The sequence below is a fragment of the Amphiprion ocellaris genome, chromosome 24 (genome assembly GCF_022539595.1).
Source record: "Amphiprion ocellaris isolate individual 3 ecotype Okinawa chromosome 24, ASM2253959v1, whole genome shotgun sequence".
Classification (NCBI taxonomy): domain Eukaryota; kingdom Metazoa; phylum Chordata; class Actinopteri; family Pomacentridae; genus Amphiprion; species Amphiprion ocellaris.
Genome location: NC_072789.1, coordinates 9,517,272 through 9,531,926, shown reverse-complemented (window position 1 = coordinate 9,531,926; position 14,655 = coordinate 9,517,272). Strand labels below are relative to the sequence as shown.

General features: G+C 37.2%; 1 protein-coding gene across 1 annotated transcript; it reads left to right on the top strand.

The window, feature by feature from the left end:
* Positions 1-4,602: 4,602 nt before the first annotated feature.
* Positions 4,603-13,434, top strand: LOC111563999 (four and a half LIM domains protein 2-like). The gene is made up of 6 exons (XM_035944966.2): positions 4,603-4,764; positions 7,187-7,363; positions 8,850-9,024; positions 9,275-9,444; positions 10,737-10,923; positions 12,084-13,434. The coding sequence occupies exons 2-6, from the start codon at positions 7,208-7,210 to the stop codon at positions 12,233-12,235; spliced, it is 840 nt and encodes a 279-aa protein (XP_035800859.1). The 5' UTR covers positions 4,603-4,764; positions 7,187-7,207; the 3' UTR covers positions 12,236-13,434.
* The last annotated feature ends 1,221 nt before the right edge of the window (positions 13,435-14,655 follow it).

Sequence of the window (14,655 nt, the reverse complement as noted above, 5' to 3'; positions counted from 1 at the left end):
TTTGGGTCTTCCAGACCTCTTCCTGTCAGAGTTTCTTCCAGTTTCTGAGCCTTTTGATGGTGAAGACAACTGGACTCACTGACACCTTGACTTTCTTTGCAGTTTCTCTGTAGGAAAGACCTACATTTTAAGTGTTATGATGGTCTGTCTCTCTTCTATTGTTAATTGCCTTTTCCTCACCATTTTTATAGCAACACGCTACTTTCTGCAGTACGGTACTGTTCAAATAATGCTCTCGAGGGTATGGTGCCACAGTGTGTTCCAACACTACTTTTATGCAGACAAAGGGGGTTGTAAATCATCAAGAAAAGTTGGGACACCTGTAGGATTTGGTAGCACCAACTTTTAAGCCTTGATCAACCTCCATTCCTGCAGAATAGCTTTAATTGTATCCTTGTATAATTCTGAAACATACATTGTTTTGTTGTGTTTTGGGTAATCTTACCTTTTTTTTTAACCTCTGGCAGTTCACCACTTACCTTTGTACCATTTCAAGCTATTCATTGGACTAGACCTACTTTAATTTCAATAAAATACTGGAAAAACTTCTCAGCCTTTATGCCTTGTGACCACTTAAAGTATTGTCCCCTTATGGTGCTGTCATGGCTTGTTGTGTCGCTGCTTTTTAAAATTTGTGTCTATACTATATTTCTGTCTTGTTGACTGTTTTTTTGATCTCTGGGCACTATTTTTATTAACTTCTTTAATCGTGTTATTGATGTATTTTTAAAATTAGCCCTGAAAAGACAGCAGGGGAAAGTAGCAGATCACCCTACCTCCACATGATCAGTTCTTCCATTACTGCCCGCTCTATTAGATTATCCTAATGTACTTACATGCTTTGTGTTGGTGAGCAATAGAGAACACATGAAAGACAATTTCAAAAGAAGAAGGAAAATCTCATTTTCCTTCTTTTGGTTTTGCTTTGTTTAGCACAAGCAATACATTTAAACATAGCGCTGCAGTAAATCAGTTAAAGCGTAGAAACTGACAAACTACTGACTCCACGAGTCTTTCATGTCATGCAAATGTAACAGCAGCACAAACTCATCCTCATTGGAGTCACACATGAATGGGCTGTTCCAATTGAGCTTTTTTTTAGAGAACGAATGGCCGCTGCTTAGCACATACCATTTCTCAGAATAATTACATGAGGCAGTTTTCAGTGACTTAATTTGAGTCCTGTTTACCAGGACAATTTATATCAGGTCTTATTCGCAGAAACTAGAGCTTTAAAAGTAATGTTGTGACCTAAATTACTGTTATGAAATGATCTGGTCAGAATGAAGGGATTGTGACCGATGCAACAGCTGATGGGAGGTCACATACAAACGTACTGACATGAAATGAAGAACATATGGTCTCACTGGGTCACCTGATTTGCTTATGAGAGTCCAGGCTAATCCACTCAAGTCAGAGGTTTTTTTTCCTGCTTTTAAAAATCTCCAGAATTTTCCTGCTTTCCTTTCATTGCTGATATTCAAATCTTTCACTGGACAAAATGCCCCTCTCAAAACAAGAAAAAAAACTTATTTCAAGGAACTTTCACCTTGAAATAAGTGAGAAATCTGCCAATAGAACAAGTGAAAAATGGCTTGGTAAGATTTCTTGAAATAAGATATGATATTCAGAATAGCAAAATTTGCTGGATTTTGATTGATTTTTTTGTGAATGTTCTCAAGAAACATTTTTAACTTTTTTTTTTCCACCAAAAAATGTCCAAAGATTTCCCAAAAATGTTGAAAATGTGGATATCAGAAGTTTCACTGTGAAAATATTTTTTCCTCCACATTTTCAAACTTTAAAGCGGATCAATTTTGACCCGCTGGACGAAACGAGGGTTAAAACATTAAAAACATCGAAAACATTCAGACAAAGTTTTAAAGTTTGAAAATGTGGAGAAAAACATATATTTTCACAATGAAACTTCCAACCTCTTTCTCAGCTCGTTCAGGACAAGAAACTCTACTGTAATATTTTCATTTTATGATGCTTAATTCACAACAACATTGGCAGATTGCATTTATTTGACACTGCAAAACCAGTTTTTACAATCGTTTTTACACTCCAATAGTTCCACATGAACTTATCTGACACGCTTTTCTGCTACTCAGCACCTCAAAATATTTATTTCTCAGGTCGACTTTGTTCATTTCAGTGCAAAACTGCGTCTACATGAAGTGATATCTGATGCCGCTCTGTAGCTTTATTGCTAACTAGCTTGCAGTATTTGCTCGAAATTATCCTTTGACTGACTCTGTTGATGTATTTCTGGCGATGGGAATCTGCTGTTTTTTAGTCTTGTCTCTTAATTTCAATTCTTTTAATTCTGATTATTTGTCTAAATTTGAAGTTGTTTATCAAAGCCTGCATCATGTTCCTAATGTTGTTTATTCTCACGCTGTGCTTTCAAGGACGAAGTGGCCAAGCTCATGCTTCTTTCCAGTAGTGGTAAAGTGAAGACTCCTGAGAAAAGACCAGTAATGATGTTATGTGATCACAAGAAGCTGTTTTTAATGTTCATTTTCCTGCCACTTTGTAGAAAATAGCCCATGATCATGTGAAGTATGGCCTGATATCTTGTTACGTTGATACCGCAGAATAATTATTTGTTATGGCTGCTTGAGACTGGCAGGAAACAACAATCTTATGTGGTGATTTAAAAAACAACAACACTCTGACGTGCCTACATTCATTTTGATGAAAAACTTGTGTTTTCTAAATTACGTAATTGTCATGGTGACCAAAAAGCAGACTTTGTGGGGTTGAGTTTGGAATAAACTAATGCTGCAAATTCAGAAAGAAGGCTTTGTTAAAAAGTCAAATCCAGCAGCAGGAAACATCATTTTTGACCCATTTTGTTTGGGCTTCAGGTTCCCTCCTCTGCTTCGATGTCACTTTTTAAAAAAGTTTTCTAGAACATATTTTCAGCTCAAGAAGCCGAAAGATTTCACAAAGTTCCCTGGAAGCTGCTGTGGAGAAGCCGCAGTGTGCAGGACAAGACAGCAGAGGCATTCTTTAGCTTAGAAAGACAAATGTTTTGTCACATCTATAAATTATGTAACATGCTTTTTGTTTGTGTTATGCATTGCTTTTATAACCCTTTAACGTTCTGCTCAACTAAATGGTAGAACACATTTTGACTCACTATATCTTACTGAAAAATATGTTTTACTTAATTCCACCTGTTTCAGCCACCTCTACCACTCAGTTGAAGTATATTATACTAAAAAAGTCCACTAGATGTCACTGTGTTTTGAAGTAGCATGCAGAGCAAGTTAGTCTGCTCACAGGAAGTTAGCACAAACAGAATCACTGCTAACATAAGGCCTCTGTTTGCTGTGATTTTCAAAGGTAAAGTAATACTTTTGACATATTATCGTGCCTAAGGAGTTACTGAACATAACTGTGTCATTTGAAACGTAAAAAGAAAGCTTTAAAAGGGTCAAATAATTTTTGCAAAACATGCTCTACCAAACGGTTCATTTGGTAAAGGTAGCGAAGCTAAGCAAATCTAATTAAAATTGACTATTAGCTAAAAAACAACCAAAACACTTCTGACCATTAATTGATGTTCATATGATAAATTTTGATAAAATGTCATTATATGTGATGAAATAACTGTGAAAGTTGTCTAAAAACATGCTTGACTGAATGGTTCAATTGTCCTTCTGTAGTAAAAGTGGTGATGCTTACATTTACAATGATTACATTTTTTTTTTTTAAAAAGTGTAATAAAAACCCATTCACATTTTTTGTGAAATAAAAACACCATTACTGTTGATATAATGCTATTTCATCAAGAAATATTGATGTAAGTATGGTATTTCACCATTTTATGATGCTAGGCCAAGCACCTTTCTGGCCTCCTGATTATCAGCCCAGACAAACCTAAGAGACTGGAGACTCTTGTTTTGACTCTGTGGATGAGAAGGAGTTGCTTCATCAAACCAACTCCCCATGAGGAGAGCAGAAAAGGGGGAAAATGTCCTCAGACCATTTCCTTGGTAGAACTAGAGGACAGTCCTGACCCTAGTTCGCCCCTAAGGCAAAACAAAGGCAGAAGAATCTGGAAGTGTGAGGATACTGACGCATTCCAGGTTCCTGATCCAAGTTTTGAGCCCCTGATGCTGTAAAGGCAACATTTCAGAACAAGTATTGTCCTTGCAGGCCCTTAAGTAATCCCGATGCTGGGAACAAATACACATGCAAACAAAGACATTATGAGTTTATGAGGACACATGGGCTGTCATGAGTAATAATATTAGAACTAATTTATTGTTGATTGAGGTTAACTGAGGAAACACTTCCTAACCAGATAAAACCCTCCGACTAAACTAATTTACAAACTGCCCCGACCTCCTCTCTCTAAAAAAATATTCATCCAAACATTCCATCTGCTTCACAGCTCCCCTAAAACGGCTTATAAGCAGTACATGATGTTCGTGAGAAAAACATTTGGCATGTTTTGGTGCTGATTTGTTGTGTCCCGTCTTGCATCTCTTTGTGCTTGTTTACATCTGGTTTCAGACACATTTTGGCCATTTTGCATCTCTTTGTAGTCACATTTTTTTAAAGCATTTTCTCTTGAATTTATAGCAGCCTGAAATTGCTGACCAGCCCACTCTGGTCACACCACTGTCTCCACCTTCCTGCCCCACTGTGGATCACGTTATGCTGTCATTTTATAAAGCCAATGGACTACAGCGCTCAGTAGACACTTCTGGACTCAGACGGCAAGCCAACTACTCCTCTGACACCCAGGTATGACTTTTCCAATATTTTTTCCTAAGAAAAAGTTTGGTGGTTGTGTTCCTGCATCAGATCTGTCGGGTACAAAGCAAATATTCAGGTGTCGCTTCTCTGTGAAGTGTTTGGGAACCTAAAAATCACCATTTTACAAACTGTCTCATGATTAGCTGAATACAGTCCAAGTTTCTGGGGTGTTTTTAGCGAAACATTTGCTTCAGAAACCTTTTGAAAACAGCTGAAGTGGACGAGCAGCCGGTCATTTTCTTCTGACTCGTGTTAAGATGTAGACTTGCTAGGATTCAGATAGTTTATAGGCATTCATAAATTGTACAAAGGGCTACAGATGGCACCAGGAGGGTTAAAAAAAAGGGTGCAGAGTGTTCACAAATGGGCTTGGAAGGGAGTATAGAAGATTGTAGAGGAAGGGTTTCTAAAGGGTACAGTGAGTCATTTGAGGTTTATAGAAGGGATAGAAGTACAGAGGGTTTAGAGAGGGGAACGAAGGGGTTATGAAGGGCTATGGGAGGTACTGTGGATTTTTAGAAGACCACAGAGCGTACAGAAGGTGTAGTTAGAGTAGTTATGAAGGGGTAAGAGTGGAACAGTAGTTTTTATTAAGGGTATAAGGGGTACAGAGGGATTCAAGGGAAGCACAAAGGGCTTATGAAAGAGTATGAAGGGTACAGTGGGGAATATAGAGGGTACAGAAAGTTTATGAAGGGGTACGAAAGGTACAGTGGTTTTTATGAAGACCTTGTGAGATACAGAGGGTTTATGAAGGTGTAGAAAGGGTACAGTATGTTTTATCAATGGTATAAAGGGTACAGAGAAATGACAGTGAGGTGTATGAAGGGTTTGTGAAGGGGTAAGAAGGGTACAGTGATTTTTAACGAAGATTATATAGGGTGCAGAGACTTTACGGCGAGGTACAGAGTGTTTTTCAAAGGTTTTTGGAGGGTGGATTGGGTTTTCACAAGCGTATACTGGGTACAGAGGGTTTAGAGTGATTTGTAGAGGGGTTTTGAAGGGGTATGAAGGCTACGGGGTCTTCTTTTCTCAAAAGTATAAAGATCACAGAGGAATTGGAACAAGGAACAAATGGTTTTTGAAGGGGTATCGAAGGTATAGTGCTGTTTTGGAGAGTGTAGAAGTTACAGAGAAGGGGTATCGCGGGTCCAGATAGATGCACACAATAGGATCAGTTGTTTAAGGAGATGTTGAAAGTAAACCAAAGGCTGAAAGAAAGACACCATTAAATGTTCCATCTTCCTTCTCCAGTAGATTTTCCCCCGTCTCAGTTAATTTAAAATTAAATTAGACGACTGTTCTGTTGATTTTGCACCCAAAGGTCACAGTAACGCCTAAAATCCACATACAGAGATGAACTGAGAGGAGGTTTCTGTGGAGGTTTACAGGTTTAGTTGGACTTGCTCTCTCATGTCTCTCAAGTCAGGAAAAGTGGAGGAATCTTGCAAATGTGGTGCCTTTTTTGTCATGTCCAAAGATTTGTTTTAACTTTCATTCAGTCACAACCTGCCAATGCGTAAACTAACTGCTGAAAGGATCTAACAACAACTTAACAATGTCTGACACTAATATGAAAACTCTTTCTGCTCTGCATTGATGATAATGTCCTCTTGGTGACATGCTTTATATGTAACACATCACACTCAATCATCTCAGCTGTTCCTTGTGGTAACTGAATAGAATTTTTGGCCTATTAATATAATCAAGATAAGCAGTGAGTTGCCACAATCAGCGAGATCATCCTGTTTGAGGACCTTCCATTTGTATAAATAGACTGAACTTCTTCCAAACATGTATTTCCAGACGCATGCAGCAACACATTTTAAAATCAGCATTTTAACATCTGATAATGCTGCAATAGCTCTCCTTGTAACTTTAAATACCTTATAATGCAAACATATTTCTTTGATTCTTCGTTTCTTTAATCAAAATTCTTTGCTATCCGTCTCCTTTTTCTTTTTGTTTTTCTGCATGGATTGGACTTAGTGAAATCCAAGCTTATTTAGACCTCCCTTTAAACTTACAGTTAGAATCATTTTGGAGCAAATAAATCCGATTTAAGAGTTGCAGAGTCACATCATGTGTTTTATTAAAATGGGTTTTATTCTACACCATCGACCTATTTTGCAGCATACCTTAGCTTAATTTGTTGTATGTAGAATTCAATTTAATTTCCCAGGAATTCCAGAGCACTGTACATGGTCATGGTGGCATTATCTAACTTGTTATTCATTTAAATATTTATCCATGTGATCCTCAGATGGTACTGAGGTGCTTTTGTTGAAAAAAGTCACGCCTCCAATTACAGTAAATCAAATCTTCACATTTTAGGAGCTTACTAATCCTGTGTGGCAGACATGTGAATTTGTGGCACTGTTTTTGACAGTCTTTCTATTTTTTCTTGCAGAACAGAGAGATTTGAGTCAGAATGGTGGAACGCTACGACTGCTCAGAGTGTCAAGAGTCCTTGTATGGACAGAAGTACCTGCTGAAGGAGAACCTTCCCTACTGCATTAAATGCTATGAGAAACTTTTCTCCTCCAACTGTGAACTTTGCAAAAAGCTCATTAGCTGCACGAGCAAGGTGAGATTAAGACTTTTTGTTTTCCATCGATGTTTTGTATTTAAATGAATTCTAATAATTTTAGTGATTCTTCCAAAGTGTCAATCTTGTACATTTTGTTTCTAATTTTGCAGTTGTTGGCTCTCTTTGTATGAAATATGTTTGCTACTACACCTTGTTGTATGGATAGTTAGCTAATATACTTTGTTTCCAATCAAATAAATACAAAATACAATGTTTTATATATTTTAAAAAATATGTTGACACTAACATAATGCCAACTGCACTTAAGGGAGTGCAGACAGGTTACTTTGTTTCACATGAGACCACACAACCCAAATTCCACTGGAAAAATGTCCAATTTATGACGGCGTTGCTGTCGGTTATTTGTTTTACAGGAAAACTATAAAAACAAAAACAACATTTTTGGCACTTTAGTTTTCAGCCCTGTGGTGGTTGCTGCTTGGTGGTAACATTGATACCTTATAGAAACATGACCAAGGTGCCAACCGTTTGGATCTCTGGAAGCTAAAGTTTGCCATAGGTGTCACCAAAAAGAACCAAATGGATCTGTTTGAGGTTGTCACTTTAACATCTCACCTTGCTCCATCGTCAGATCAACATTTCAAGTGGTCTAATACTTTGGTTTATGACTAAATGCCTGCTAATGACCTCAAAAGCTACTGTGGTTTGTGTTTAGTGAAGACAAGTAAATATTAGCGTGGCGACATGCTTATTTTTGTTGGTGTACCCCAAATTGTCAAAACCATGATTAAACCAAAACCATTTTCATTAGAAGTCAAAATCCATCTTCCAGAACATAAACTGTCAAGCATATTATAATTGTAGGCAGCAGTCTGCATATGTGTAACCATGTTAGTTTGTGTATTTTAGCCGTTTCTCATTCACAGCTGGTGGCGTTGTTGGTGTATTAATGTGGAACATGAAGTATAAGCACAGAAAGAATGTGAGATGACCTTACTTTGTTTGGGGCACAACACTTATGCTATTGCCCCAATGTGTCAAGATCCCAACCGCCATCTGTTAACAGCTATTATCGCTTTATCATCTGTTTCTGTCACAGTTCATGACATCAGGCCCAGTTCTGCAGCACATACAGAACAGCCTTGTGCTGTCGAACTTGCATAACACAAGTAGTTTTTCTTGTTATAATGAGATGACAAGTGAGCTTAACTTGTGTTTTTAACATGTTTGACAGCAATTCGATGCTGAAGCACAACAATGGCATGTTGGCATTACCGCTGACGTAGTCATTTAGCTCAAAGCACTCCTCGTTTTGCGATGTTCTAATGAGACTGCAGTGTTTCCCAAGATGACACGCTTTGACAGCATTAAACGAAACAACAAAGAGGCTTTAGAAGCTCCGTAAATAAACTCCACTATGACATAAACCACTGCATTTTTCACTGTGGTTTTGCAGTAGTTTAAATACTTCCTTTGACTAAAATAAGCAAATTTAGCAGCCAAGGAGTCTTTGTCTCTACAGGATTTGTCTTACAAGAATCGCCACTGGCATGGCGAGTGCTTCCTCTGCATTAAGTGCAACCGGTCTCTGGTGGATCGGCCCTTTGCCACCAAGGATGATCTGCCAATGTGCACCGACTGCTACAGCAATGAGTACTCTGCCAAGTGCCATGCATGTCTGAAGACCATCATGCCAGGTGAGCAGACTGTATCTTGGTTTTTATGCACCAAATTTCACCATTTTCCTGAAATAAATCAGGTTTTTCTATCTGCAGGAAGACTTAAGAATTGATGACATAATGAAAGCATAATGAGTTATGAGATTGCGTTAGTGAGTTGGAATGACTCAGCGGTACACCGGCACCATATGGATGCTGCTCTGACATGCAGGTTAAACTGAAAAATTACATTCTCGCTGTCTCTCCCACTGCCCCCTCTGCCCACCAGGCTCCAAAAAGATGGAGCATAAGGGCAAAAGTTGGCACGATAACTGCTTCTCCTGCAACCGTTGCCAGCAGCCCATCGGCACCAGGAGCTTCATCCAGAAGGACGCCAACCACTACTGCCTGCCCTGCTATGAGAAGCAGTTTGCTCTGAAGTGTGTCCACTGCAAACTGGTAAAAGAAAACACAGAAATCAATAATTCTCTGCAAATGCAACTGAAAAGACACATAAAGCAGTTGGATGCTTGTATTGATGTTTTTAACAGCTGCACAGTTCTTCAAATGGGAATATACTGTCTTTACTGTCTTTGGCTACGTTAGATATAATTAGTTTTTTGCTTATTTGTCCAAATTCTGCAAATGCAATGGAAAGACGTGCAGTGAAGGGAAAAGACCTGCATGTATGGTATACAACAGTTATGGGCAGGAAACAGATGGTCAAGCAGGCAGGAATCGGAGGCGTCTTTTTGTGCTAAAAGCTGGTAGGTGAGACAGCAGTCATCTGGCTCGCCTGTGACTAAGTCAGCAACAAATGGCTAAATGACTAAAAGAGATGAAGCCTCACCGTCTTACAAAGGCAGAGAGCAGTAATACAGAACAGTGAAGTTCAGAATTGTATATTTAAAGTTCTGAAAACTGTGATAATATGCGTTATATGCTTTTTTCCCACAGTATAATTTTTTAAAGCTTTTTTCTTATTCATGTGTGACAATAAACTCAGAATTAAAACTGGAATGTGAGTTTAGTTTAACCATAGAAACTGACATTGACAACACTTAGGCTAGGCTACTTTGCTCAGCTAGATTAATTGATTAGCTTTTAGCTTGAAGATGCTCACCAGTTTATTCTTTAAATTCGCTGGCTGGCTGGTTTGCATTTAGCTAGTTAGCTTTTAGATGGTCTAGGTTTGTTGTTTTAACAGTATAATTTATTTATTTCGCGTTTGGCTTCATCATGTGACATACAAAACTTAGGTAGCAGTAACAGTATAATTTAAAGGCAGGCTAACCACATAAATTTACACGAGATGATAATTTAGGTGAGCCAGTTAGCTTTAACAGGCTAATTTGTGTTGGCTCATAGCATTAAATCCACTAGAGTCACAGGCTATGCTAATTTGGGGTAGCTACTGTTGCTTTTTTGTGCACTTGGGTTACTTCTATTTCCAAAATATAATTTCTTAATTTAGATCTAGTTTTTTACTGCGGCACAGCAAACTCACAGAAGTACAATTTAAAGGCATTTTAACCAGATAAAATGCCACGAAGCACTCTACTCAGAGGCTGTTATGCTAATTTAGGCTAGTTAGCTTTATTTCTGGAGCTAACTCTACAACTAAATTCAAATTACCCGAGTTGAAACACTTACCGACAATCTTTCACTGCTGATACTGAGTTTGCTTAATTTCTCTGATTAATTTTTATTTTGAATATCTTTAAATATCATATCAAATCATATCATTCCAGCCAATCATCAATGGAGGGGTGAACTACCGCGACCAGCCCTGGCATAAGGAGTGCTTCCTCTGCATCGGATGTAAGCAGCCACTGGCCGGCCAGCGGTTCACCTCTCGGGACGACTACGCCTACTGCCTCGCATGTTTCTGCAACCTGTTTGCTAAGAAGTGTGCTTTCTGCACCACCCCGATCAGCGGTAAAGTCACAATCACTGCCACTTTGATTATTTTATGCATGGATGGGTTTAGTTCGGTAATTTAATGGAAACTTTCAGTCTGACAAATCATTGCACTTTTAAATTTTAAACACCACGTTGTTAATGTAAAATATTAATTAATTGAATTTGACCATGGTTTGAGGTTGGTTGACTTTTCAGTGGAGGTTCTTGGATTTTTCTTGTCCAGATCTACAAATCTCAGCCATTGTTCAGTTCAAAACTCAGTGTGAAACTGCAGTTTCAGAGCTGCTTGTCCACATGAAATCACATGAAGTCTACTGCAGTCAAAGGCTAAACTGCTAAGCCAGTTTTGTTAGCGTTCAGCTTAAGGAGCTAACTATATTGGATACTATTCTTTGGCCAGTATAACTTAACAGTTAGGCTTTTGCCTTATTTAGGCTATGTGGTACAACAAACTCAGTCAGATACTGAATTATACTTTCAAAGTCAAATGAAATGCACTTGTCAGACACTGGCTTGTTAGCATCTAGCCAGATAGTTTTTCGATGGGCCAGTTTTTCTGCTTTTACAGTGTGATTTAATTGTTTAGCTTTTGGCCTGTTTTTGTCGTACACCAGACTGAGATTGCATTAAAGGTCTAATTTAAAGGCAACTTAACCACTACAATCACATGAAAACTCTTAGTCAGACGCTCCTCTGCTAATTTAGGCTATCTAGTTAGCGAGTTCATTGCAAACATCTAATCGGATTTGCTGCTTTTCCTTCCACAGTCTGCTCTTTCATGACCAGGTATTGAATTTTTTAGTCATGTATCATCCATGACCCTTCATTGTGGACCAGCAGGCGACTTCAAAGTCGATCTGATGTTTGATAGAAGAGCTTTAAAGTTGAATGCTGCCACTTTTCATCATGTTTACCCCGTTTGATAAGAGATTATTGCGAAAATAGTTTCTTGTGATCATTTTTTTTGGCCATCAACCACTGAATGAAACACATTACCTGCAGCACTGCATCATGAAGTTAGGGAAGATCTGATCTCTAAGTGGTCTTTAACATAGACTGAAGGTTCCCCAGGTCATGTGCTTCCCTGTGTGTCCTGTGTGGATCCAATCAGCATAAATTACAGAGTTATTACGTTACACAGATCATGAGATTTCTCTCCGCTGCATCCGTCGCAGGTCTTGGTGGCAGCAAGTACATCTCGTTCGAGCACCGCCAGTGGCACAACGAGTGCTTCAACTGCAAAAAGTGCTGCGTTTCCCTGGTGGGTCGAGGTTTCCTGACCAGCGACGACGACATCCTCTGCCCCGACTGCGGCAAAGACATGTGAGCAAACTTCCTGATGCCGGAGAGGAATCTGGAGAGCAGAGCGGCCGCCTCCTAATCTGTTTGGTTTATGAGTTTCTCACACATTAACTTGCTTCTACTGTGTTTTCTGCATGCGCTGATGATTCTGTGTTTTCAAGGAATAAGCTGAAACCTTCATTCCACAGTTTCTGTTTCGCTTTCACGTGAAGAATCCTTATGAGCAGATAAACTGTGCATTTCGTTTTGCAATGAAAGTGTATGTGGCGTCAAGATGAATGTTTCTGAGCGATGTTTCACAAGCATTAAAGCATGTGAAGATGATTTAATGAATGTCACTATGACCTGATTGTGACTACTAATGCTATTTGTTCTAATTACATCATTTATGTTTAATAAAATCTAAATCTAATATACAAAATAACGTTTTTTTTTTTGGCTTGACAGATGTTTCATTTACTTAAAATACCAATTTTAATCAAAATCTACCCACATGAATCACATGAAGTACACTTTTCAAAGGTGACAGTTGCAGTTTAGACAGTTAGACCTCATTGTTTATTGAGTTAGCTTTAGGCTAGTTTGCTTCTTATTTTAACTTTTACAGTAAAATAAATAATTCATAGTAATTTTGTCATTTTCTTATCCAGGCTATGAAAAAGTTGGGCTTCTTGGAAATAAAACTTATTTTTAAATTCCACAAAACAGAATTCTGGTAAAATTGGATTTAGCTAATTCTGTTGTTCGATTCATAACTAGCTGGAGTCAGAGCCATTTAGTTTCTTATGTTTGTTTTCTAATTCTGGTGAATTAAATTTTGATTTTATTTCTCCAGAATTACACTTCAGTTGTATTATTGTCCATGGCAGCAGTGGAGGATTTTTTTATGAGAGCATGTGCTGATAATTCTGTGTTTCATATAAATAAGCCTTTATTCCACAATGTTTTCTTAAATGTTTTTTTCTGTTTAGATGAAGATTCACTTACAGCTTTCCAGCTTTTATGTGAAGAATCCTTATAAGCAAATAAACTGTGCACCTCATTTTGGAATGGAAGTGTATGAGGCATCAAAATAAATGTTTCTGTGAGAGATTTTTGAGCAAATAAAAGCATGTAAAGTTGATTTAATGAATGTCACTGCAACCTGATTGCTACTACTGACGCTTACATCATTTGTGTTGAATCAAATCTAAATCTAATATACAAAATAAAGATTTTATTTGACTTGATGGAGAACTTATTTCCTAAAAAGGCAAACAAAGTTTAATCAAAATCTAGAGAATAAATGGACAAATTCAACCACTTTTAGGAGCAGAAATTACTCTTATCAGTGTGAAGTTACGATGTAGAAATAGTTACTAAATGACCTGGTATCTTTTGAATTAGTAGAGAAAGTGCAGCCTACAGATTGCTTACTGAAGTAAAAGTATTGCTATCACGCTTTAAAAATACTCCAATGCAATAATGCAATATTATTCATGCACTGAAAATGCTATTTATGTGAAAATACAATCAGGAAAATGGATAAAAAAAAAACTCCACAGATTAAAATATAGTGCAGTTACTCCTACATATCATTAAATTATCATCTAGCTTGCAGCAATGTCTAAGTTGCATTTTTTTTAAAAATGTATATTTGGTGGGGTTGTGGCTATTTTTCTTAAAAAGTACTGCAACTAATGACAGTTTAGAATGTGGATCAAGTTTTATGATTTTCTGAAACATTTTGACTCTACATATATATTTTCTTTATTCTACTTGCTTTTATCTAAACACCATTTTTTAGCGTAAGACTTATATTTGCAGTGGAGTATTTGTATTATATAGTGTGCTGCACTGTTTTCCTGAATTAGTTGACTTCACAAGAAAACTGTGTTGCCTTAAACCATTAAAGTTTTTATATAATCTTATGTCGCACATTTAAAGTAACAGCTGTTAAACAAAGTGTTTTCCAGTAGAAAACTAAGACAAAATAACCCAACAAGTTTAAATGTTGGGGTTAAGACTCGTCACTGTTATTTATTGTGTGAATTTTGAGTAATTTAAATATTCAAATTTAACAATATTTAATTTTTTTTCTGGTTACACTAAATATTAAGGCAACCAATGGACAGAAATGTTATATATTGAGATAAAATTAAAACCGAAGTAATATAACTGAGATCCTACAGTATTGTTAATCAGCCAAGCTACTTTAAATGTTAAGACTAAGGCCTTAAAGTATCATAAATTATGGGGATTAATGTGACTAATTTTATTGTTATAGCTAACACTGTCAAGTCCTATCAATTAATCTGTCTAATTTAGAGCTAAAATTATTTATTTTTATATATATATATATGTATATACATACATGGAATTTCGACAAATCCAAGGATTTCCTGGATCTCTATGCACAAGTTTATTTTATTTTATTTTAATGTTTTAGTTTTATTCTCATTCTTA